Genomic DNA, 24,906 nt, shown 5'->3' with positions numbered 1-24,906 from the left:
GGCTTCAGGGAACATTTTTTGGAGATTCTTTCAACACATTTGCCCATTTCAATGATGAGTGGTTTACGAGCACACCTGCTCACACCACACTGAGTGTTCAGCGGTTTTTGATCAAAAATGACATGGTTCCTGTGCCCACCCTCCCTGTTCATTGAATCTCACGCCAAGCGACTTGTCTTTTGTTTCTTCTGATGAAAAAAGTCCCCAAAGGAAAATGTTTTGCCAAAATGGAAAAAGTTAAACAAAAAATGACAGAAGCACTAAAAGGCATCAAAATTGATGAGCTCAAAAACTGTTTTGAGCAGTGGAAAAAGCATCTTGATAGGTGCATTGCTTCAAACAGAAAGTACTTTGAAGGTGACTGAAGTTTAAACATGTAAAAATAAATACACAGTTCCAGGGTTTTGGGGGTCCCCTCTCGTATATTAGTTTTAAAAAATCTTAAAACCAATTTGGATATATATGCATATGTAAAGAGATATAAATAGAATCATACCTAAGGAACTAATGATTCTACTTTTAGAACTCTGTACTAAGAAAACACTCATAAATTCAGACAAAGACTTGTGTATAAAGATGATCATCGTAGACCTGTTTGTAATAGAAAAACAAAAGTTCTTGAAACAATCCAAATTTCCAACAATAGTGGAACCAGTAAATAAATTATGCCACTATTCACAAGCATGTTTTTGAAGAATTTTTGATGCTACGAGAAGTCATAATGACACGTGAAGGGGTATCTAAAACCATTTCTGTAATATGATCTCAATTATAGCCACTTGAAATAAATATCTATGGAATAAAATATCTTCAGAAGAAAAGACTGGAAAGAAATCTTCAAATGTTACTTGTGATTTTTTTTCAAAATAATAAAATTTTTTATTCCCTTCAGCATTCTCCAAATTGCATATATACAATGAGCATGCATTAATTGTACAAACAGAAAAATAAAGTATGAAACAAGAGTTGATTGCAATACTACAATTTGGAAAAACAAGAAAGAAGGAAGGGAGGAAGGAAGAGAAAAGATGAGGTCTTAGACCACTGGGCAGAGAAAGGAGATAATTCTGAGGCTGAGACCTCAGTATCTGTGATTTATTAGAAAGATAAGCGAGGTAGGGCATACAATCTGAGTTTTCCAGTTTGTAAAACGGCCGGATGAATGATGCTATTATAAGCCACCGTAGGAAATATAGGAAGAAAGGACGAAGAATGGGTTGGGAGAAAGGAGAATAAATTCAATTTGACCTTGCTGAGTCTGCAGTGCCCAAAGGGTACCCAGGTAGCAATGCCCAGTCAAGAGCTGGCAATATAAAGCCGGGCGTAGTGGCTCATGCCTATAATTCTAACTTTGGGAGGCCGAGGCAGGAGGAGGATTGCTCGAGGCCAGGAGTTCAAGACCAGCCTGGTCAACATAGCAAGACCTCATCTCTACAAAAAAAAATCAAAAAATTAGCCAGGCATGGTAGCACGCACCCGTAGTCCCAGCTACTCGGGAGACTGAGACAGAAGGATTGATCACCTGAGCCTAGGAGGTTGAGGTGTCATGAGCTATGATCATGCCACTGCACTCCAGCCTGGGGAACTGAGTGAGATCCCAACTCAAAAAGAAGAAAAAGGAGCGATCTCTCTGCAGGGCTAAAGCTTGGGAAGGAGACTGCAGTAAACGCCTAGGTGTGGGCCACAGCAGTGAATCCTTGAAGTCATGGGCTTGGCTGAGGGTACCCAAGTGTTTTGAGTATTGCAGGAAGGAGACAATCAGACTCTGCTCCCATGGAGGCTCAGACACTCCGGGTCTTGGGCTCTACTCCTTTCGCCCAAAATGTGGCCCGAAGTGGGCCTCCCTCATTCACAGGGACTGCCGCTGGATTATCCTGAAGAGTCTCTCAGAAACTCACCATGGCTTGCTTGAATGCTGTCTGGCATTATTGCTGCTGCTTTCATTGAGGATTGCACATAAAACTTGCTACTGCGTATTCTGTAGGGATGGTGTTCCAGACAAAAGCCCCCGCCCCACCCAGTGACTCTTTTTACAACAACCAGTGGGGAAACCATCTGAGGTTTCAAGACTAGGAAAGTGTGAGCACCTGGACACCATGAAACCTCTCACTGCTCCTGGTTCCCTCTTTGATGTGGCCAGTAGAAAGCTCAGAACAAAATCTGTGACCCATCTTCAGCCTCAGCCTTATCGCATAACATAGTATGCATTTTAGGGTATTCGTAGTAATATTTCTTTGTTGCTTTGCTGTCCTTATTTTCTTTGTCCTAATTTCTTCAACTATGAATTTTTGTCAACTACTTGAAGTCAAGCCATGCCATGCCCACACATTGATTCTGTTTGTTTCTACCTCCTGCAGTTGCACAAAATAATTATAGATCTTCTCCACAATAGCCTTTCAACCCTCATATCCTTTGCTAAATCTTATTTTTGTAGGCACCAGAACCCCGCTTTCTTGAGTAGTTTCTCATAGATATGAGTGCCTGGAGAATCTTTCTGAACTCAACTGATGCCTCGTCTTCTCTTGGTGTCTTCCCTAAAGCCCCTACTCAGGATACTCTGCACTGCTGCACTTCCAGCAACCACTTTCAATAGCTGATTTTCATGCCTGCATTTCCCACAGGGCAGAGGACTCCTGAAAGAAAAATGCCGTGCTCTATTTGCCTCCAGCTAGTACATAGGACATAATATGTGCTTCATAAGAGTTCATTACAGGACAGGAATGATTGTTCATGCCTGTAATCCTAGCATTTTGGGAGGCCAAGGCGAGAGGATTGCCTGAGCCTGGGAGCTTGGGACCAGCCTGGGCAACATGGCAAGACCTTGTCTCTACAAAAAAATTTTTAAATGAGCTAGTCATGGTGGTGTGCACCTGTAGTCCCAGCTACTCGGGAGGCTGAGGTGGAAGGATGGCCTGAGCCCAAAAGGGCAAGGCTGTAGTGAGCTGTCATTGTGCCACTGCTCTCCAGCTTGGGTGATGGAGTGAGACTCCGCTTCAAAAAATAAAAAATAAAAGTGTTTCTTTTTTTTTTTGAAAGCAGAATTTATTAAAAAGACAGAAAAGTTCCCACAGTGGGAGGGGACCCGAGGCGGTTGCCCAAAAATAAGTGTTTCTGAGGAAGTGAATGTATGAGCACATACCTATATACATAGTATATATAACTTCCTGGCTCATACACATGTTAAAGACAGCTGAGGTCCCTAGGAGGGGAGAAAAGGAAGCACCCAGTGCAGCTCAGGTGTCTGTGGGCCTTTCATCTGATCATTTCTTTCCGTGGTCTCTCCTGAACAGCCTTGAGGTCCCAGGCACCTGGTCTTATTCTCACAGCCAAGTCCAGAGTAAATATACAAAAGACAGGCTTGGCTCTCCGGGTGGGTAACTGGGGCAAGTTTTCACAGAAAGAAAGTATTTCACAGATGGAAAAAACAAGATGCTGAAAGCTCCAATCAGTACTTATTCTAACAATACACTCTCCCATAGGTGCTAATTATGTGCCAGCCATTGTTCTGAGCTCCTTATAGAACATCTCATTTAATTCTCTTTACAGCCCCATAAGATAGGTACTGTTCTCGTCTCCATTTTGTTTTCCCATGGTCCTTTCAGCACCTGAGGCAGCTATCCTGAAATAAAGAAAGGTGTAGCTATGCAGTCACTGAAGAAAAGAAAGTTGGTTCCATTATGTTCAATGTAAAAATGACCGACAATCTGAACGCTAGCCTTGGATCTGAGACCTGGATTCCACTGGATACCACATCACTCACTAAGCATTTATTGAGCACCTACCACCTGCACAGGGCTTCCCTCCATGCGTTCACAGCCTGCGACCGGAAGTACACACCTAAACAAGGGAGTGACCAGGCTGCACGACAAGCACCTGAGGCAGTCCGGGACAGAGCACAATGCTGACAGCAGGAGGGAGAACTTCTCTCTGGTTGGATGAGAGGCCTCCTGGAGGGTATGGATGGAGCAACAGAGACAGAGCAAGAAGGGAGGGTGCAAAGGGACAGAGGTGTGAATGGGCATGTGGGAAACTACTGGTAGTGGCAGAATGGAGAGAAGGAGGAGCTGAGGGATGAGGGATCATCATCCAGGTGGTGATCTTGGCTGCAATGCCAAGCAGCTTAACATCACCAACAAGTGTAGCCATTTCTATTCTAGAAAGACTCTTTGAGCAGCTATGCAAGAGGATGAAGAGACCAATTTGGAGGCTGCTGCAGTGAACCAAACAAAACACATGTGCCCGAGAACTAAGGCATGGGCTTCTAGGGATACTTAAGAACCCTGAAGCTTTGGACCGGTCAATAGGCTGGCACAGCCGTGCCAGGTGACACTCTGACTTCTGACTTGAACGACCAGGAGGGCAGCGCACCCAGTGAAGTGGGCAGCCTGGGCCGAGAGGAGGCTTGCCCGAATGAGGACAAGCTCGGCTGTCTATCAGCTTGGGAAATTCAGACGGGCAGCAGAAATGTTCTTCATTATCTCAGAAAAGTTATTCTGATTCTCGCTCACATCTTTTAATAAAATATGATGCATTTCATTCTGTCATCATAGTGAAAAATCATTGCCCTTTGCTGGGAATTAATAACCTTTTGAATTAATAACCTTTGGGTGGGAAAATTGGCTTAATTCATGCCTCCTCTTGCACTTTGTGGGTTCATCATCTCTCGGTCCTACCGTCCCCTGAAACCAAAAGCCCAAGACTTATTATTTGAGAAGCCTGAATGATTTCATGCTCAGAAAGGATAATCAGGGTCCTTAATAATCGGGTGGAATTGAGTTCACTGACCAAAAATGCCGATGTGCCCTGTGTTTGCCCCTCAGCCACAAGGGAGGCCACCCCCTACCGGAAGAGGGGATGACAGCTTCCTCCACCAGCACTTGCCTGATCCCTAATCTTGGCAGAAAAGATGTTACCTGTCTTGACATGCCACCCAATGGAAACATAGCACCTCCCAGGCTTCACCCGCCTCTGAGCAGCCATGTCTGTCTCTGGTCCAGCACCAGGGTCAGGACAGCTTCTGGGCTGCTCTGCAGAGCTGGGTGGCCACCCCCACCCTCAGTCCCAAGTGGCACATGGTCAGGGTGAGGCTCCCTTGAAGAGAGGCTATAGGCCCTCACAGTAAAACAAGGGAAGGTCAGATCTCTTTTTTTTGAGTTGGAGTTTACTCTGTCACTCAGGCTGGAGTCAGTGGCACACTCATGGCTACCACAGCCTCCACCTGCTGGGCTCAGGTGATCCTTCTGCCTCAGCCTTCCAAGTTGCTGGAACTACAGGCATGTGCTACCACACCAGCAAATTTTTTGATTTATTGTAGAGACAAGGTCTCACCAAGTTGCCCAGGCTGGTCTCGAACCCCTGGGCTCAGGCAATCCTCTTGCCTTGGTCTCCAAAAGTGCTGGGATTACAGGCTTGAGCCACTGCGCCCAGTTATGTCATATCTTTTTTTTTTAGTTGGAGTCTCACTCTGTCACCCAGGCTGGAGTGCAGTGGGACACTCACAGCCACCGCAGCTTCAATAAATCACAGAAATTAGCCAGGAGTGGTTGCACATGCCTGTAATTTCAGCTACTTGGAAGGCTCAGGTGATCCTTCCACCTCAGCCTTCCAAGTAGCTGGAACTACAGGCATGTGCAACCACTCCTGGCTAATTTTTGTGATTTATTGTAGAGACGAGGTCTCACCAAGTTGTCCGGGCTCATTTCGAATCACTGAGCTCAGGCAATCCTCTTGCCTTGGCCTCCCAAAGTGCTGGGATTACAGACTAAGCCACCACACCCAGCCTAGGTCAGATCTTTAGAACAATCTTTCTCTCCCTCTCTCACTCCACCCCTGTAGTCTTTGAAGAACTCTGAATCGATATCCATCTATTCCTTTCTGCTGACAACGCTTAACAGCAGCCTGTCATCTAGAGCAGCAAGCCCAGACTCCTCAGCATCCCAGCTGGCCTCCCCAGCCTCCTTACATCCACAGGGTTAAATGCCTCTGAACCTCCACTCGGGTTGTTCCTCAGGTCAGCAAGTCCTCCTCTGTCCCCCAGCGCGTGCACACACACACACACACACACACACACACACACACACAAGTCTCCGTCATCCTGCAAGGCCAGGGTCAGCACCACCTTCTCTGAAAACCCCTCGCTGAATGCCACTCCCTCCCTCGAGCGCAATCCATCACTCTCTCGAAGGTCCTCCTCATCGCCATTCTCCGTACCTTGTTCGTGCCAAGCTTATATGATATGACGTGTCTGCAAGTGAGAACAAGTTGAACCATATGAGATAATACATAGTGTCATCCAGCGAAGATGCTTTATTCATTGTCTGCCTAGGTAGAGACATAGGGATGGGATTGGAGACAGCGAGATTTGGTTCAAATCCTGGCTCTATTGCTGACTGGCAGTATGATTTGGGGTGAGGTACTAATCCTCTTCAAGCCTCCAGAAAGGCTGCCTTGCCTATCTTCCTCACACCCTAGAGTTACTCCAGCATCTCACTGGCTGGTCCCATGAATGGCAGGACACAGGATGGAGGATCTGGCCCCCTCAACCTCTGTGTTGGGTCCTCTTGGCCATTCCCCTGGAAATACCCTTTGGGGTTCCCCAGTGCTGTAGCTCATTCTGATCTCCAGCTCCTCACAGTAACCTAATTGTCTTTTGCTCTCAGAAGCAGCTTTTGTGTGGACTCGGGGTTGGCAGAGGTGGGCAGCTAGCAGGCTGAGCATCATCCCCAATCTTATATTCCAGAGCCATTTGGGAGAAGATCTCGAGCTGTTGAAACGAAGAAAACACTGCAGGAGATGGAGACCAAATTCCTGCTCTTTGAAGACGAAACTAATCAGGGCTGTCGGATTCGGCCCAATCGTCCAGACACGCTGCAAGAGTGCGGCTTCAACTCCTCCCTGCCTCTGGTGCTGATCATCCACGGGTGGTCGGTAGGAATGCTGACAGGCTTTTCTTCTCTTGTCTTCACCTTTTCCTTTCTCTTCCTAGTGCATTCGGTTTTACTACAAAGCCAGGGAGCTGGTGATCACAACTTCATGCCTAATATTTGTAAAGCCTGTTCTCATGTTCCAGGTGCTTCCCCACACGTTAGCTCATTGATTATCTCAATCCCAGGGCAGGGCAAATGTCATCTCCATGTTTCAGATAAAAGTGGCTCAAAAGGGTCACGCAGCTCATTAGAGCCCATATGGGATTGCAGTCCACACAGCAGGAAGCCTCCTGCCTGGATCTGCATGATTCCCAAGAGGAGGTGAGAAGCCAGAAGACATGGGCTCCCAGTGGAAGATCATAACAGTAAGATTTAACAAACAGCAGAGGCTCAAATGAGTAGTGGTTCAAATAAAATAGAAGTTTGTTTTTATTCCTTAGCAGTTCAGAGATGTATAACCCCAAAACTGGCTAGACAACTTTGCTCAATGCAGTCCTCAAGGCTTCAGCCTCTTCCAGCTCACTGGTCTGCCATCTTTGGGGGTGACCCTCATCCTCACAGTCCAAGATGGCAGCCAGAGCACTAGCTATCACATCTTTATTTCAGGCAGCACAATGTAGTAAGAAACATATACAAAGGCAGCATACAAAGTGGTCAAAAAAGCAAGTTTTCAAAAATAACTTTATAAAATAATATATAATTCACATAGCATACAACCCATCCATTAAGAGTGCAGAGTTCAATGGCTTTTGGCATAAAAGCATGTTTTCAGGCCTCCCAGAGCATCAGTGAAATTCTTCTGATGATTTCCATTGGCCATAGTTAGGAGGAAAGGTGACTGAGAAGTTTAACCTCAAAAAGAAAATGTAGCCTTTTGGGACTCTAAATGTTCTATTGCTATGGAAGAAGGTCAGAAAGGACACTGCGGACAATGAGTCACGTCAAACCATGTGAGGACTTGTCTCCAAGAGGAAATCCTGCCTCTCCAGTCCCCAGCCCACCCAAATTGTGAAGTTTAGTTCACAATTTGAGCCCTCCAGAGATGTGGTTGTCCATTTCATGACCTAGGAACCTTTCCCTGCCAACTGGTTGAAAAGTACTCTGTCCTACCCTAGAGAGCACAATGGGCCCATCCGTCCACTTTCCTCCTCTTCACCTCTCCCTATCTCCCATAGCAACTTCCAGCAAAGCTGTCTGCTCAGAGCTCCCTCCAGGGTAATGTCTCTCCTCATGGACTTGGCTTGGGCTGTGCCCTTGGCCTAGAGTGTCCTTTCTCCTCCTCTTCTCACAATGAACTCCCACTTTTACTGTAGGACACAGTCCCAAACTGGTCCTCCTGCAAGCCTCCACTGCCTCCATTCCAGGCCTTCCCCAGGGCATTCAGTGTCCCAGGCATTCCCATGCCACCCCAAGCCCCCCTATCATGGCTGTGCTGCTCAGCTCTGTCACTGTCTGTATTTGTCTCTCTGCTAGGCTGTGAGCTCCTTACTGGAAAGGATTCTGCCCTATTCTTATCTAACTGACCACTGTGGGACAGTATCCACTATATATGTTCATTAACCGAATGCATGATCAAATGAATGAGTCCTATTTAAAAATGCAACATGAGCCGGGCTCGGTGGCTCAGCCTGTAATCCCAGCGCTTTGGGAGGCCGAGGTGAGTGAATTGCCTGAGCCCATGGGTTCGAGACCTGCCTGGGCAACTTGGTGAGACCTCATCTCTACAATAAGTAAAAAATTAGCCAGGCATGGTAGCGTGCCTGTAGTTTCAGCTACATGGAAGGCTGAGGCGGAAGGATCGCCGGAGCCCAGCAGGTTGAGGCTGCGGTGGCCGGGAGCGGCCACTGCACGCCGGTCTGGGTGACAGAGTGAGACTCCAACTCAAAATAAATAAATTAATTAATTAAATTAAATAAAAAATAAAAATGCAACATGAAGCTTACAGGGTCCTCTTACCAGGATCCTTTTTACCAAAATGCACTCTTCATTATCAAAATTCTGTCCAGCCTTGAATATGTCTACTACTACTAATAATAATAATAATAGGCCGGATTCGGTGACTTAGCCTATAATCCCAGCACTCTGGGAGAATGAGGCAAATGGATTGCCTAAGCCTGTGGGTTCAAGGCCAGCCCGGGCAACTTGGCGAGACCTCGTCTCTACAACAAATAAAAAATTAGCCAGGAGTGGTAGTGCATCCCTGTAGTTCCAGCTACTTGGAAGGCTGAGGTGGAAGGATTGCCGGAGCCCAGCAGGTTGACACTGGAGTGGCCGTGAGTGTGCCACTGCACTCCAGCCTGGGCAATGAAGTAAGACTCCAACTCAAAATAATAATAATAATAACAACAAGGCCAGGCATGGTGGCTCATATCTGTAATTCCAGCACATTGGGAAGTCAAGGCAAGAGGATCACTTGAGACCAACATCTCTACAAAAAAAAAAAAAATCAGAACATTAGCCGGACATGATATATAGCTAACCTATAGTCTCAGCTAGTCAGGAGTCTGAAGTGGAAGGATCACCTGAGTCCTGGAGGTCGAGACTGTGGTGACCCCTGATTGTACCAGTGCACTCCAGCCTGGACGATAAGAGTGAGACCCTTACTCAAACAACAGCAACAGCTACAATAACTAACATTTACTATGTTCCCAGCACTGTTCTAAATGCTTTACATCTATTAACTTATTTCATCTTCACAACGATCCTTGAAGGAGGGCATAATTAAGATGAGAAAACGGAGGCACAGAGAAGTCAAATAATTTCTCCAAGATCATTCAGCTCGTAGCTGGGGGACCCTGAATTTGAACCCAAAAGGCTACATGCACACAGATGGCCCCTGGTAAACATTTATTAAATGAAAGCATCTTACCTTGGAATAACATGCCAGACCCCAGTGGAGCCCTCCCTCTTCGCCCCCTGAGGTCTAGCCTTTAGCCCACCCAACCTTCCTCCTCTCCCCAGACACACCACGCTGCTCTCTCATGATTCTGTGCCTCTGCACGTGCTGGTCTTCCTGCCTGGACCTCAACACAGCCACATTCGCCTGCCTACCCTCTTCCTTTTTACTGAACTCCTATGGATCCTTTAAGATAGAGCACCAGTGTCTGCTCTGCAGACCCCTTGGAGTGCCCTACAAACCAGGTGCACACACAGGACAATTCCCCACAGATGCTTCTTCGGCTCCTACTCTGTTCAGGCTTGCAGTGCTAGTCCCACCAAAGCCAGGAGAATGCAGTAGGCAAGGGCAGATTGAATGCTGGGGTTCCGAGATGTGGCAGAGTGGCCTTGAAGGAGGTAGCGAGCAGAGGATAGGGATAAGGCAGCTTCCAGTACCTGGTCTACACAGACATCTCCATGGCTTTAAGCCTTACAAAGATAGTTCCAAAGTAGGGAAAAAGTAAGACAATGGTTCTCAGGTGAGGACATTTGGCAAAGTCTGGAAATCTTTTTTTTTTTCTTTTGACCTGGGGTCTCACTCTGTTGCCCAGCCTGGAGTGCAGTGGCTTGATCACAGCTCACTGTAGCCTCAACCTCTTGGGGGCTCAGGTAATCCTTCCACCTCAGCCTCCATCTAAGTAGCTGAAACTACAAGCACAAATCACCACACCTGGCTAATTTTTTGATTTTTTGTAGAAACGGAGACAGGCTATGCTGCCCAAACTGGTCTCAGGCTCCTGGGCTCTAGCAATCCTCCTGCCTTGGCCTCCCAGAGGGCTGGGATTATAGGCATGAGCCACTGCACCTGGCCCATTTTGGTTTGTGATTCCTGGGGTAGAGGGGTGCAACTGCTGGTGTCTAGTTGATGAGCCATCGTACAAAGCACAGAACAGCCTCCCATGACAAAGAAATATTGGTCCAAAATGTCACTAGTGTGAGGCTGAGAAACCTGGTGGCAAGCCCTCTCTCGGGGAGAAGGATCCAGCATTATCCAAGAATCGCAGAAGGAAGAGGCATGAGTGCCGAGCAAGGAAGCCTGTGCAGTCCTGCCTCTGTCCCCTCCTTAGGTGGACGGCTTGCTGGAAAACTGGATCTGGCAGCTGGTGACTGCACTGAAGTCTCGGCCGGCCCAACCAGTGAACGTGGGGCTGGTGGACTGGATCGCCCGGGCCCATCACCATTACACCATTGCCGTCCGCAACACCCGCCTTGTGGGCCAGGAGGTCGCAGCTCTTCTCCGGTGGCTGCAGGTAAGCTCTGCCCCATCCTCCCAAGCCCTGCCCTCCTTCCCACCATCTAAGAGGGACTGAAATAAGCTGGCCTCCAGCAGCAAGGGACCAGGCAGGGGAGCTGCTGATGCTAGGCGTACAGGTGTAGGCCTGTAGGAGACTGAAACCAGACCCCAGGGCACTCTCAGATGCCTCTCTGGTACCCCTCTTTTGTAGAACTGTTTTCTCCCCTCTCCCCATCCACTCTTCCTCCTACACCCACCTCCTTTGACATCCTAAGGGCACCCAAACACACCCTGTAGCCATCAGCCCCCACACAGAGGGATGGCCTCACTTCTTTTTTCCTTTATTTATTTATTTATTATTTTATTTTCAAGATGTGGGGTACAATTCAGGGTTAGGTACACAAGTGGGGCCTCACTTCTTAGGGTATGAGTATCCCAGGAAGACAGGCAGGCAGAAGGCAGCAGCCACCAGGCAGGGTCCCAGGTGGCAGAGCCCAAAAAGGAGGGTCAGCCAGGTGAGAAACTGGATTCAATTCGGGGTGTGAATAAAGCACCTCACTTGCAAACAAGCACAAAGGACAGAGTGAGCATCAGGGCACGCTGCACCCACAAAAGGCTTCGCCCAGGCAGTTCTCCTCCTCTTGCCCCCAACCCACTGCTGTCTTCCAGGACTCTGTCCACTTCTCTCCAAGCAAGGTCCACCTAATTGGGTACAGCCTAGGTGCACACGTCTCGGGATTTGCTGGCAGTTCCATGGGCCGAACGCACAAGATTGGGAGAATTACAGGTAACCATGCCTAATAACTTACAAACTCATCTCCTCCCTCACACGAGGACTTGTTTTCCCAACAAGCACATCAGTGATGACCCTTTTCGTGATGGATCAGAGTTAACGACAGGCCTTGTCGCATTCTTGTAGCATTCTCACCAACATGACCAAAGTCACAGATTGCTGCTTCAGAGTTCAGAGCAAATTCCAGCCTCAGTTCCCACTGCCTCTCAAACGAATGTCTCTTGTAGATGTGCCAAATGGGCCTAAAAAGTGGGCCTTCTGTACATTTTTGCAGCAAGAAAGAAATGTATTTTTGAACCTGTAGCCTTACAAAGTCCAATGTGGGTCAGTTAGGAGGGAAGAATCACAGCCTTAATTTGCTGTAACCCATCAGACATGTTGGTGCCTCAGTATCCACATTTGCAAAGCATGAGCATTTTACTCTGGGACGCATTTGGATTGAGGGATGGAGTTCTGCAAAGAAACTTCACCCCAAACTCCACACTCACTCAGAAATGGCCCAAAAAGGGCTGGACTCATGCATGAAGGCCCATCCTCCCAGGTGTCCTTGACGCCAACCCCACATCCCATACTGCCCAAAATTAGGATCCAAAAAACACTCAGCTGGTTAGGTTGCCTCACAGTTGAAGAGCCTGAGGCCCACTGATACCTAGAGGAATAAAACCCAAGAGGCACAGGCAAGCCCCCCCCGCCCCAGTGTGGTATCCCCAGAGCTCCCCAACTTCTCCTCTTGCCAGTTTCTTCCTGTAGTTCTTGGCTGCAGCACACTAGTATTTTCTCCCCTTGGCAAACATACCATGGCCCCTTGTGCCTCTGGGCTTTTGCATGAGCTGTTGCCTTTGCCCACCACTCACCCACCCTGTCCTATCCTATCAAGCTCTTACTCATCCTTCAATACCCAACAGGCTCAAACAATATTTCACAGGCTAAAACAAAGAACATCTTAGAAGAATAACAGAGTTGTTGTGATTTTACATTTTATCAATTAAGAACAGTTTTAAAAACAACTACTATCTACTATATCTTTCATAAAAGAGGAGATTTATTTGAACATGAAAAAGAATAGGGATAATGGCAGACATTTTAAACTAAATAAATTTGTAATTATGAAAACTCGTCTCTTCATCCCTTTTCTTCCCCCTTCATCTTGCTGGTGACTGGGGAAGCCCACTCTACACACCAGCATTTGGCCTCCACTGATTTAACCCTCAGTAGTCTGGTGGTGAGCAGACCTCCCACTGAGAAAGCGGATAAGGAATCTGTCAGAATCACAGTGAGGGTCCCCTGAGGTCCTGCATCTCACCACAGTGAGGGTCCCCTGTGGTGCTGTGGGTCACATCAGGCACTATAAGCTGGGCCCACCCATCTCAGGCAACAGAAAGGCTCGTTACCCTGTTGTTAGTCTGCTGTCAGCCTGATGAGGAAAGGAATATAAATCACACCAGGACGTTTTAAATTTGTAACTGTGGGTGGGGCTGGAGAACAGGCGATCTCTCTCATAGCCCAATTTATTCACTCCCAGTAGGGGAGGAAGTCAGGGTTGAATGGGACACCAGAGGGTCCCTGAGATGGTGAAGGAAGAAAGACAGGGAAGGGAGTTAGAATGCATAAATACTCCCGACTCCCACCAGCCTGGAGCTGCCACTTTGTTTCATGCAAACACATCTGCTTGAAGACCAGAGCTCTGAGCAGCCCTGTTTGCTCACAGCATTTTTACCCGGGTACAGCAATATCCCAAGGCTGTTCTGGACACTCCAATAAAATGGCATTTGTGTAGGAGACAAGTCTGTTTAGGAAAATTATCGACAACATGCAGGCAAATGAATTATTTCTTTGATGAGTAGGTTGGAACTACTTATAATGAACACATTGGCGCTTTTTTAATGCAAACAGATGGTCTTGAAAGTAGCTGGAAGAAGTACTTAACATTGATTTGCTTAATAAATCAAGCCTTCTCTCACAACCTTATTCTACCACTGGATAGTTTCTGTAAATCTCTTTCCCTGCTAGATAATGCCCGGCTTGTGTCTGATTCTTAGCACCTCAAGTTACTGTGGTTTAACTGAGAAAAGGTTATGGCAAGGTTTTCTATAGAGAGATTATGCCCTTGGTTTTTCTTCTTCCTGCTAACTCATTAATGTGTAATGATATCAAAAATCTAAAGAGCATGTGTCTCCTCCCCTCTCCTTGCTCCCACCTAACCCTGCTTGCTTCCCAATTAGGGCTGGACGCTGCAGGCCCTTTGTTTGAGGGAGCATCCGCCAGAGACCGGCTTTCTCCAGATGACGCCATCTTTGTGGATGCCATTCACACTTTCACCAGAGAGCACATGGGCCTGAGCGTGGGTATCAAACAGCCCATAGCGCACTATGACTTCTACCCCAATGGGGGCTCTTTCCAGCCTGGCTGCCACTTTCTGGAGCTCTACAGACATATTGCCCAGCATGGCTTCAACGGTGAGGAGGAAGTCATGGGCCGAAAGCTACCACCTATACTTCCAAAGGCCTCTGCAATCCAGTGGAATCTACCCACTGTGTGGGACTCAGGGAATGGTCTGGCAAGGTAGAGGCTAGGGGTGTATGGTCAACGCACCCACTCAGAAGGAGAGCGTATGGGAGTGGGCAAGGGTAATGGGCCCCCAGTGGCCGCTCCCTGTAACAGGCCAAGGAGGAGCCCTGAGAACGAGCAGAGGGGTGCCAGCAAAAATCCAGGTTTCTTACGACACTCAGTGTGCTCCAGCAAAGCCTGTCCACGGGCACTAACCCCGCTGAGAACTGAGTCCCAATTCCCGTGGTTAGCCCTCCCTCTCCAGAAGTTTCCTCACTCAGGGGGCATCCCCTATTCTGAGCCGCATGAGGACACACTCAATAGGTCATGGACCCTCGGCTCTCAGTCTCACTTTCACCCCACTCCCGGAAGATTTAACTAGAGGATGCTACAGGACCTTACTGAGATTCTTCCAGTGAGAAACACAGCTTCAAATATGTCCTTGTCACGTCCTTTCCCTCAGGGCAGAAACCGAATGTGGCATTATCTGGGTTGTGATCCCACTTCTCTCTCAAATCCTAAAGCTGAAACATTAACATGCACGTTGATAACATGCACAGGATTAAAGAACAAAAATGTCAGCAGAAACTGCACATTCTGCAGGCATTCCACACTTCTTGCTATAATAAAATATCATCCTGATTAAAATATGCCAATCACTCTTAGCCGACTGGAGACCCCCACTCCCTTGCAGGCCACCTTTCCCAGATCACGCAACACTGAGCTGAGAATACGCTCTGTCGTGATGACATCGCCACCCTCACCTCCCCAGCATCAGAATGACCTTCACACTCCACATCATCTCATTCTGGCTGGACTCCCAGCCTTCCGCCCGCCCACGCCTGAGAGTCTTCTGGGAACATACCCGTGTCACCGCCCCTCCAGTCACCAGCAGTTCCCAGCTGACCATCCCGCCCTCTTCCCGATCATCACCCTCACAAGCTCCCCACAGACCACTTGGGACAGTGTTTGGGCACCATTTGCCTGGTAGACATGACCTTGACCAATCACTGCCATTTGCTCTTCTGTGCCGACCTTCAAAGTGATGGAACGAAGTATACGTATTCAGCCTGCCCAGCCTTAGGGTGGTTTTTTTCTCAACTTTCTTCACCCCCTATGTTTGAAAGTGTTCCTATTCTGGGGTAGCTCTCCTAACCTGAACAGGAGATCACTCGATAACTGTCTTCCCCATCACCACATCCTGGCTTCGTGCACTTGAGTGAGTGAATGATGTCTTGGAAGTTCAGCTTTCTCATGGATCACAACTGCTCAAGGAACTGTGGTAAAGATTTGGGCAGTACACAAGTAGAAGGCATTCAACACACAACCCTCCTCCCGGGGGGTGGGGCACTCAATCAGTGCAGCCACTAGTCACCAAGCACTGCCATGACTAAACCGAACATTCAGCTTCCAGACACTTGGGGAGGTTGCTTTTGGCAAAGTTACCCGAGTTCTCCCTTTATAGCAGGTGCTTCACATGTCTTGTGGTGGTTGCTCAGCATAGATAGGTTAAAATTGGGAGAGTTAGAATTGGGCGTAGTGGCTCACATCTGTAATCCCTGCACTTTGGAAGGCTGAGACAGGAGGATTGCCTGAGTCCAGAAGTTTGAGACCAGCCTGGACAACATAGCAAAACCACATCTTTACCAAAAAAAATAAAGATTAGCCAGGCATGGTGATATATATCTGTAGTCCCAGCTACTCGGGAGACTGAGGTGGAAGACTTGCCTGAGCCCAGAAAATCGAGGCCGTGGTGAGCAGTGATTGTGCTACTGCACGCCAGCCTGGGTGACAGAGTAGGACTCAGTAAATAAATGAGTAAATAAATGAAAGATTTGGAGGTTAAAAAAAGAGATAAAATCCAAGGTAAATCAACCTTACAAGCTTTTGTTGGGGGGAGGGGAGTTCAAGCCTCTTTAGACCTGGTTGCTGGGGAATGTCATTCCAAATCTATTCCCCATGCTGGTTTTGCTGTCCTGGTACCTAAGGGAGGCAGTGGCTGCTTTGGTACATAAAGTGTTTCAGGAGAGGCCTCAGCTGATACAAGAATGCCTCATGCATCTAGCTTTACTAAGGAAAGAGACATCCCACACAAGCCTGTTCCAGAAAGCTCCCCCTCCAGGCATCAGCACTCAAGTACTTTTAACCATTTGAGAGAAATAGTTTTACAACAGATTACACTAAACTGCTTCATGAAGTAACTTGATCTTTTCTTATGTCTTGGGTGCCTACTGAACACCTACTGGAACATGCCATAATACAGGAGTGCCCTCAGGAGCCCGGCAATGCCTTGGATTTTTCCCCACCACTATATGACCCAGAGAGTCTACTTTCTTTAGTTTTCGGTCAGCTGTTCATCCCACTGGTGTCGGTGGGCTAACCTCAGCAGTCCCACCCCTGCCTCCCAATGCACTACAGCTAATCTGCTGTGGGCTGAGGACCAGGGTGGTCCTCTGAGTTGAGGCCATCTTGGGTGAAGGTGATAACGTCCTTCTTGCCCTGCGTTGCAGCCATCACCCAGACCATAAAATGCGCCCATGAGCGGTCAGTGCACCTCTTCATCGACTCCTTGCTGTACCCGGGTATGCAGAGCATGGCCTACCAGTGCAGCAACATGGGCAGCTTCAGCCAGGGCCTGTGCCTGAGTTGCAAGAAGGGCCGCTGCAACACACTGGGCTACCACGTCCGCCAGCAGCCGCAGAGCAAGAGCAAGCAGCTCTTCCTCGTGACACGAGCGCAGTCCCCCTTCAAAGGTGAGTGCTGGCTGGCCTGGGGCCTTCAGAAGGGCACAATGCGATCTGTTAAGTGTTTCTGAAACTGCACAGGCTCCAGACAGTGATGTCGACATAGCGTTTCTCCCTGCCCAAGAATGTGGCCACCTTGCCACCAAGGGCTAGGAAGAGAAACCCTGATAATTTCTTAAACAATCCTTGGGTTGGCCTCTCTTGATCCATTTTATGGTTGCCTAGAATATTCTATCCAGACGGCCCCAAGCGGTTACCTGGACCACCCAGATTTCATTGTACGAGGACCTAGAAGAGTCTCTAAACCCATTCTAGAACCCAGTTTTTTCAACTTGTTACAGTCCCCATGGGAAAAAATGGGTTCTAGAGTGCGTTTGGTTTCCTCTAAGGTTTGAATCAGCTGATCTCACAGGACGTTATTGTCTCACTGAGGCCTCCCAAGATGAGAATCAGATTCCAGTGCTTCCAGTGCCCAAGATGAGAATCAGCTTCCAGTGCCCTGAGGTTAAAAATCTTTAACTTCAGGGCAGAAAGTGAGTCCCTGTCACTCCCTGTGTTGAACAGGAGGTTGGAGAAAGGGCTTCAGAGAAATACTCCACTGAAACCTAAATCCTCCTGGAGAGAGCAAACCGACATCTGTTGCCACTCATATTTCTGCCTAACCCTTAAGACAGCTCAGGAATGATTTAGCATCTTACTGTTTCACCTCACACTCTCTCCGGCGCTGGGAGAGGAATCTGATGTTGTGCTATTGGATTATTACCATGAGGACATTTGTTATCTGGAGAATGCAAGCAGGCCACCGCCACCACTTGGCTTTTGAGAGCTGTTTATACAAAACATTCGATGCAGCCCTCTACATCCTGTGGTTCCCACAACAGTCGGGTGAGGTCAGCAGGGCTGGTTATTATCCCGTTTTAAAGGGGTGGAGGCCACAAGGTAGGACATCCATGCAGCTGTAGGAGGTCTGGATAGGGCCACCTGACTCCCAGGCACAAGTTCAAGCTTGCTGGAGGCTTATTATTATTTTTTTTTAGGCACAGGATTCCTCTGTTTACCTGAACTTTCGCTCTCCAGACAGGTCTCCCTTCCGTGGGCCAAGCAGGTCCAAGATTGACAGACATTTGTTGTGAGTGGCAGATAACATCTGAAGAGTAGGTGTAATAACGTTATCTTTCAGGCCAAAGGGTCCCCTCTGCTGTCTGTCCCACAGGGTTGAAGGAGACAGGGGCTCACAGGTGAGGGAATTTGAAAGGCCTCCCCACCATGGAGATGGCTCCCCTGCTGCAGGCTGCCAATTAGAGACCCATTTGGGTTAACCAGCTCCTTTTGAATGGCAAAGCCACCCAGAGTGATTAAGTCTCTTAGATAATTAGGTTTCTACTGGATCTATTTAAATCATGGAACGTTAGCATGGCAAGGAACTGTTCAACTCTGCCATTTTACAGAGGGTGAAACCAAGGCCTACGCAGGGAAAATCATCTGCCCGGGGGCACAGAGTGAATTCTTGGAAGGCCTAGTGCCTCTTAGCAATGAGTTGAGTGATTTCTACCCATAACCAGCCCCTGGGTTGGGCAAGGTAGTGGAGACAGGGAGGAGGGGATTGTTTTCTCTTCGAGATACCTGGGAAGAAAAGAGATCATTTTTCACCTTCCAGGGCTGACCTGGGAACTTCATCTGACTCAGGGGCTTGGTCCAGCCTGAGGACATCTACTGAGGGCTTGGAGATAGGGTAAGAAGGCAAGTGTCAAGAGAAGGAAGGGGGGAAGTGAGAGCAGTGGGCATGAGCCAGGTTGAGGACCTCCCATTTGCCAGCAAACCTCCCGTTTGCCAGCAACCATGCACTGCTAGGGCAAGCTCACAAGGATCCCTTCCTTATTAAGGAAGCCCACAGAATCACATCAGGGCAGCACTATCTCCCACGATGGCTACCATAATCAACATGCTCATTCATTCATTCACTCTTCAAGCGGACTCCTACCCTCAGGGGACTTGACGGAGACCAATTCGCAATGAGCCCCTTAGAGACAACATTTTTATCTCTTTATTACCAACTACTTATCTTGTCCCAAGGACATCCAGTGAAGACGGTTCCTACTGGGCCAGTGAGGTGGAGACCACAAGGCAGGACTGCCAGGACTAGCCAGGAACCTTAACCCCCAGCTCTGACGGAGGATCCAGTGCTGAGCTGTGGCCTGCACCACACCCTCCCACCCTCTCCTCTCTGTCCCTCGGCCCCCAGTTTCTCCTCAGTTCTACTTCAGCCCTTCCAGTGAGCAAAGTTTTAACCTCCTCAACCTGGTTTCACTTGCTAGTGGGGAGTGGCATCTCTGCAGTTACATCAAGGTGCCCTGGGCATAGCTGAAAATTATACCCTTGTGAGACTCGCCTGTTGGAGGCGGCTGCTCATGGGATGCTGCAATCTGTACAATGCTATGTCATCTAATATAGTAGCCACAAACCATATGTAGCTATTTAAATCCAAATCTAAATTACTTCAAGTAAAACCAAAAATTCCATTTCGCAGTCACACGTGCCATTTCTCAAGTGCTCAGATACATGGCTGCAGATCAGAGGACACAGAAATAAAATATCCTCGTCACAGCAGGGAGTCCTATTGATGGTGCTGGGGTGAAGCCTTCAATCTAGGCCACCACAACCACATCGTTCCCACCCACCATGGCTGCAGTCATCTCTGACACAGCCCACAAAGTCTCTGTCCCCGACCACCTCCAGCATGTTTATGAATACGTAGAGACTCTTAAAAGAGCAGACTTGCCCAACCCTGGCCTACAGAGAAACCATAATCCATATTTTTCAGAAACATCTCATTGTACTATATATTTTAGTGCAGGGTCTGGTTGGGCAAGATAAACATCGCCTCCTGATTGTAGTTTCACAAAGGCTGACTAACTTGGCCCACATTCCTCTGGCTCCCAAGATATTTCGACAAAACCATCAAAGGATCTATTTTCTACACCCGCATGCCAAAACCCGGGTAAACACTCTGAGAGTGCAGCAGTAGCAGGAGAGAATTGGGAAACAGTCGCTGAGTGAAACGAGGCAATTTATCGCCCACTTCCATTCTCACTCTCTCACGAGGAACCTTTACCAGTTGGGGAGACTGTTTTTAAGGGAGGGAGAAGGAAACTCATCTGTACTGAGTAAATCCTGTTTAGCAGGTACCTCATCTAATTTAATCCTCAGAGCAGCTGGATGAGGTAACTGTGTGGAGGGGAGGGAAGTGGCACTTGGGGGCACTCTACCCAGGCACCATGCAGGGTGTGTTGCGCAAATTAGCTCATTTATCCGTGGATCCTCACAGCAACCCAAAGACAGAGAGACACACGGAGAGAGACAGAGAGAGACGAGAGGGAGGAGAGAGAGACAGATAGAGAGAGAGAGAGAGAGATGCGAGAATTTATTATGCTTAATTATCGATAGAGATTCAGAGGTTAAATCATCTTCCCAAGGTCACTCAGTTTGTGAGTATCAAGCACAGCACTGAATCCCAGATGGCTTGGACTCCACGACCTCTGTTCCTCAGTGCAGAACAAGCCCCATTCACTGAGTGCCTCTCACTCCAGGGTCATTCCAGCTGTGTGTCCTGCCCTCCTCCTCTCCCCACCTCTCCAAACTGCTCCTTCTGACTCCCCTCTGTGTTCCGGCTCTCCTCTGGCCTGCACTCTGGGCTCCTGCTCCAGCTGCCAGGAGTACTCCTTCCTGCTAGCTGGTGAGATGACTGGCCAAGCCATGACTCGGGAATCTGTCTGACTTGGCTTTTCTCAACTACTTTTTGGAAGGTTTTCACTGCCTTCCAGGGAGAGTTCCAGAGGAAACAGTGGGCGTAATAGACAGAGCAGGCTTGGGATTAGGATAAGGAGTGTTGAGGATCTTGGCTTTGTTGCCAACCACTTACATGACCTTGACCTAATGACAAAACCTATGTAGGCCTCAGTGTTATCAGCCACCAGGTAAAGGGCACAAACAAACATGGGGATGAACCATTAAGATGGAACCTTCAGGTGGGTCTCAAAGCCCTTCCTGGTCAGTGCAGCATGGAAGGGCATGGGCAACACCAGGTTAACAGCTCCTGGAAGCCAGGCACTTCTCCTTTGTCATCTCATTCCATCCTCACGACACTGTTAGAGAGATTTTAAACCCCTTTCACACATGAGGAAACAGCTCCAGAGAGGTTGTGTGTGTTCAAGACCAGGAGGCAGCAGGAGGCAGAGAGGACTCGAACCCCAGGCTCTGTCTTTCAGTTGAGGACCCTTATTACACTCACAGTATGAAGAGATGACATTGGAATGTTAGTCAGCACAACACTCGCTAACACACACACACACACACACACACACACACACACACACACACACACACACACACTCCCCCATCTCCACATCAAGCAGGCAACAACACTACCCAGAAGCAGCAAGCATCCAACCTCATGACATCTTGCCCATGGGGCTATACTGTTAAATCCAAATGGCCACCCAGATAAATACATGCGCACGCATCCAGGTGCTGACAAGATCATGTGACCCTTTCCTCCTTCACTTGATCCTGCTCTGAGTTCACTCATTCAGCCCCGGCCAGTGCCAGCCGCCTTGTGCAGTAATGCCAAGGCCAGCACCAGCCTTGGGTCCCTAGACCCCTCTTCATGATCTTCAGCTTCCCTCTCAGGGTAGAGGCATTTCCAGTGTAGGAGCAAGCCCTCGGTGCTTCAAGAAAACACAAGAGATCTCATTCCCACCATCTCCACAAGAGAAAACCCATACACTGAGGAAAAAAACAACAAAGCCCTCTTTGATGTTTGCAAAGAGAGTCATAATATCTCTCAGAGCCAATATCTAAGGTTTCAGAATCATTGTTTCTGTATGACAAAAAAAAAAAAAGAAAGAATATTCTCTTTCCATAAACATAACCTGGTTCACATAGTAGCCGTCCTGTGAAAATAAATCTGAGTTTTTCTTTCTTAAATGGCACTGGCAGGGTCCACACAGGAGGACAATCCAGAACTTTTCCTGGTGAGGAGACTCTCTGGAGGCCTCCCATTTCTGCTCAGGACGGAGTTAGCCAGATCACATTCAGGGTCAGTGGACTATGTCATGCCTTTCATCTTTAAGACCTGAAATAATTTCTCCTGCCAGACTCAGGAATGTGTTGTACTGGTCTCTTTGCAGTCACAGGATCAAAAGCATTTTCCCCAAATCATTTTTTAACATCCTTATTCATAACATAAGGTAAAGTGAGCAAAATCACTCACACTTTTCCCCTTAATCTTTGCAATAACATCATTGCATAGGGTGGGTGGTGGGAATGATAGGCAAATTGTCTTTTTCTTTTTCTTTAAAGAAAAATGCCTATTAAAATAAAAATAAAAATAAATAATTTTATATGTGAAATCTTATATATGAGGAAAAAAAGAATAATTCATTCTCAGTATGAAATGACCCTTCATACTTTTTAAATTTTTGTCTTTTTGTTTGTTTTTTGTTTTTGAGACAAGATCTCGTATTTGAGACAAGATCTCTTGCACACCAAAGCTGGAGTGCAGTGATGCAATCATAGCTCACTGAAACCTTAAACCCCTGGGCTCAAGTGATCGTACCACCTCAGTCTCCTAAGTAGCTGGGGCTACAGACATGTGCCACCACACCCAACTAATTTTTTTTAAAAGATGGGGTCTCTAGATGTTGCCCAGGCTGGTTGTGAACTCCTGGCCTCAAACAATCCTCCCACCTCGGCCTCCCAAAGCAATGGGATTGCAAACTTGAGCCACCATGCCTGGCCCACCCTTTCATATTTAAAAAATTAATTTTATTTCAAGATTTCTCCATAAAAATGCAGTCCTGCAGCAATTCCAGTGAAGGCATGGAGTCTTTCAGGAATGCTCCTGCAAGCACTAGGGTCCCTCGGCCATTAGTGTAGGCTCCCTCCAGAACCCCTTCCTCCGTGGCCTCATTGGGGCTCCTCACAGCACACACATGTAGGTTGTGGGCACACACTTCAGGGGGATAGGTCATTCTTATTCATAGGCTGTGTGAGCTAAAAGGTTCTTGCATATCTAAAGCCAACTCCTGGGTTTTGCACAGGCACCTTCCCCCAGCAGTATAGAACCCTGGCATCTCAGATGTGGAAATCAATCTCCTCCTACTCATAGATTAAGAGAAAAGGAAGGCGGCCGGGCGTGGTGGCTCAAGCCTGTAATCCCAGCACTTTGGGAGGACAAGGTGAGAGGATTGCCTGAGCCCACAGTTCGAAACCATGTTGGGCAATGTCACGAGACCTCATCTCTACAATAATTTTAAAAAATTAGCCAGGTGTGGTAGTGCACACCTGTAGTTCCAGCTACTTGGAAGGCTGAGATGGAAGAATAACCTGAGCCCAGCAGGTCGACGCTGGGGTGACCATGAGCATGCCACTGCACTCCAGCCTGGACCACAGAGTAAGACTCCAACTCAAAAAAAAAAAAAAAAAAAAAAAAAAAAAAAAAGAAAGAAAGAAAGAAAAGAAAAAGGGAAAGCAAAGGCACATCTCCAGGACAGGGGCATGAAACATGTATCCCCACTCAGAGGCTAGTCATTCAGGGGACAGAAGGGAGACCTCTGTGAGAGGGATCGCCCAGGAAGAATGTCAGCAGGCCAGAGCCACCAGGCACTTTGTCTTGGTGGCTTCATTCGAGGCAGGTTTTGGCCAGCAGAACCCAAACACCAGGGTTTAGTTCATGGGAAGGGCCTTTGGAACTAGACGGGCACCTGGGTTTGAATTCTGCTCCACTTCGAACTGTCTAGTAACTATACGTCTCCAAAACTCTACTTCCTTATCTGTTACTCACCAGGGTAATTAACATCATGCCAGTCTAAGTCTCAACAGAACACAGGACTCCACTCACCTGGATCAGGAGAAGAGAGCGAGTAGGACTCCTTACAGAAAGGTGGTCAGAATTAAGGGAATGAACAAGGGCTGTGGCTGCACCCTGACTCTAACAGCAAGATGGAAGGCACCAGGGAAAAGCCCAACCCAGGGACAAAAGAGACATAGAGGAGGAGCTGCTGACAATTTTGGGAGCAGGGGCCGCACAGACTCCAAAGCAGGAGGGAACAGAGAAAGGACACCCAGACCCCTCTCTCCTCGGCCCTGATCTCCTGCTGTGTGGGTCCAATGGCCAAACCCTACCAGACACGTGTCAACAAGGGAGCCCAGCCTGAGGGGTTCCATCCTGGGCACAGAACTGGGCAGAGAAGGAGGAGAGGGTGGGGATGGCAGGGGTGGAAGTAGCAGGTTACCAGTATGTAGTCTTGTTATGAGGACAGAAACCATGTATGTAAAGCCCTCAATATGTAGCCTGATGCATAGCAGGATCTCAGCAAATGGCAGCTATGTTATCGTTCTTAGGGTTTTTAATGCAGCATGTGTCCTGTGTTGTTTTTCACACAAAGAACCCATTAAACATGCCTTGGATGCCTAGTGTGTGCTGTGCCCTTGAAGAAACACAAGCAGTAATGTGACCCCAAGTCTGCCTGCAAGGAGATAAGACATGGACACTGAGACCCATGAGACAAGGCAGAGGTGACAAGGGTTCCATGGGTGGCTCTGCCACCCAGTTGCAAGCTTCTCCAAGACCAAAGCCATAGCTTCTACTTCTCTTGTTTTCTTTTTCAATGTATCTATACTTTTTTTTTCTGAGGTAGGGTCTTATTCGGTTGCCCAGACTGGGCA

At 47.9% G+C, this 24,906-nt stretch overlaps 1 protein-coding gene across 1 annotated transcript in view; it reads left to right on the top strand.

Moving 5' to 3' along the window:
- The first annotated feature begins 3,692 nt into the window (after positions 1-3,692).
- Positions 3,693-24,906, top strand: part of LIPC (lipase C, hepatic type) — a 33,022-nt gene continuing 11,808 nt past the window's right edge. The window contains exons 1-6 of the mRNA XM_021706878.1: positions 3,693-3,849; positions 6,740-6,927; positions 10,931-11,113; positions 11,767-11,884; positions 14,113-14,346; positions 16,948-17,190. Coding sequence (XP_021562553.1) covers positions 3,693-3,849; positions 6,740-6,927; positions 10,931-11,113; positions 11,767-11,884; positions 14,113-14,346; positions 16,948-17,190 — 1,123 coding nt within the window. The remainder of the gene's footprint in view (positions 3,850-6,739; positions 6,928-10,930; positions 11,114-11,766; positions 11,885-14,112; positions 14,347-16,947; positions 17,191-24,906) is intronic.

This window comes from Carlito syrichta, unplaced genomic scaffold (assembly GCF_000164805.1).
Source record: "Carlito syrichta isolate Samal-C Ts95f unplaced genomic scaffold, Tarsius_syrichta-2.0.1 Scaffold4872, whole genome shotgun sequence".
NCBI lineage: Eukaryota > Metazoa > Chordata > Mammalia > Primates > Tarsiidae > Carlito > Carlito syrichta.
This window is presented reverse-complemented; position numbering and strand designations above follow the sequence as displayed.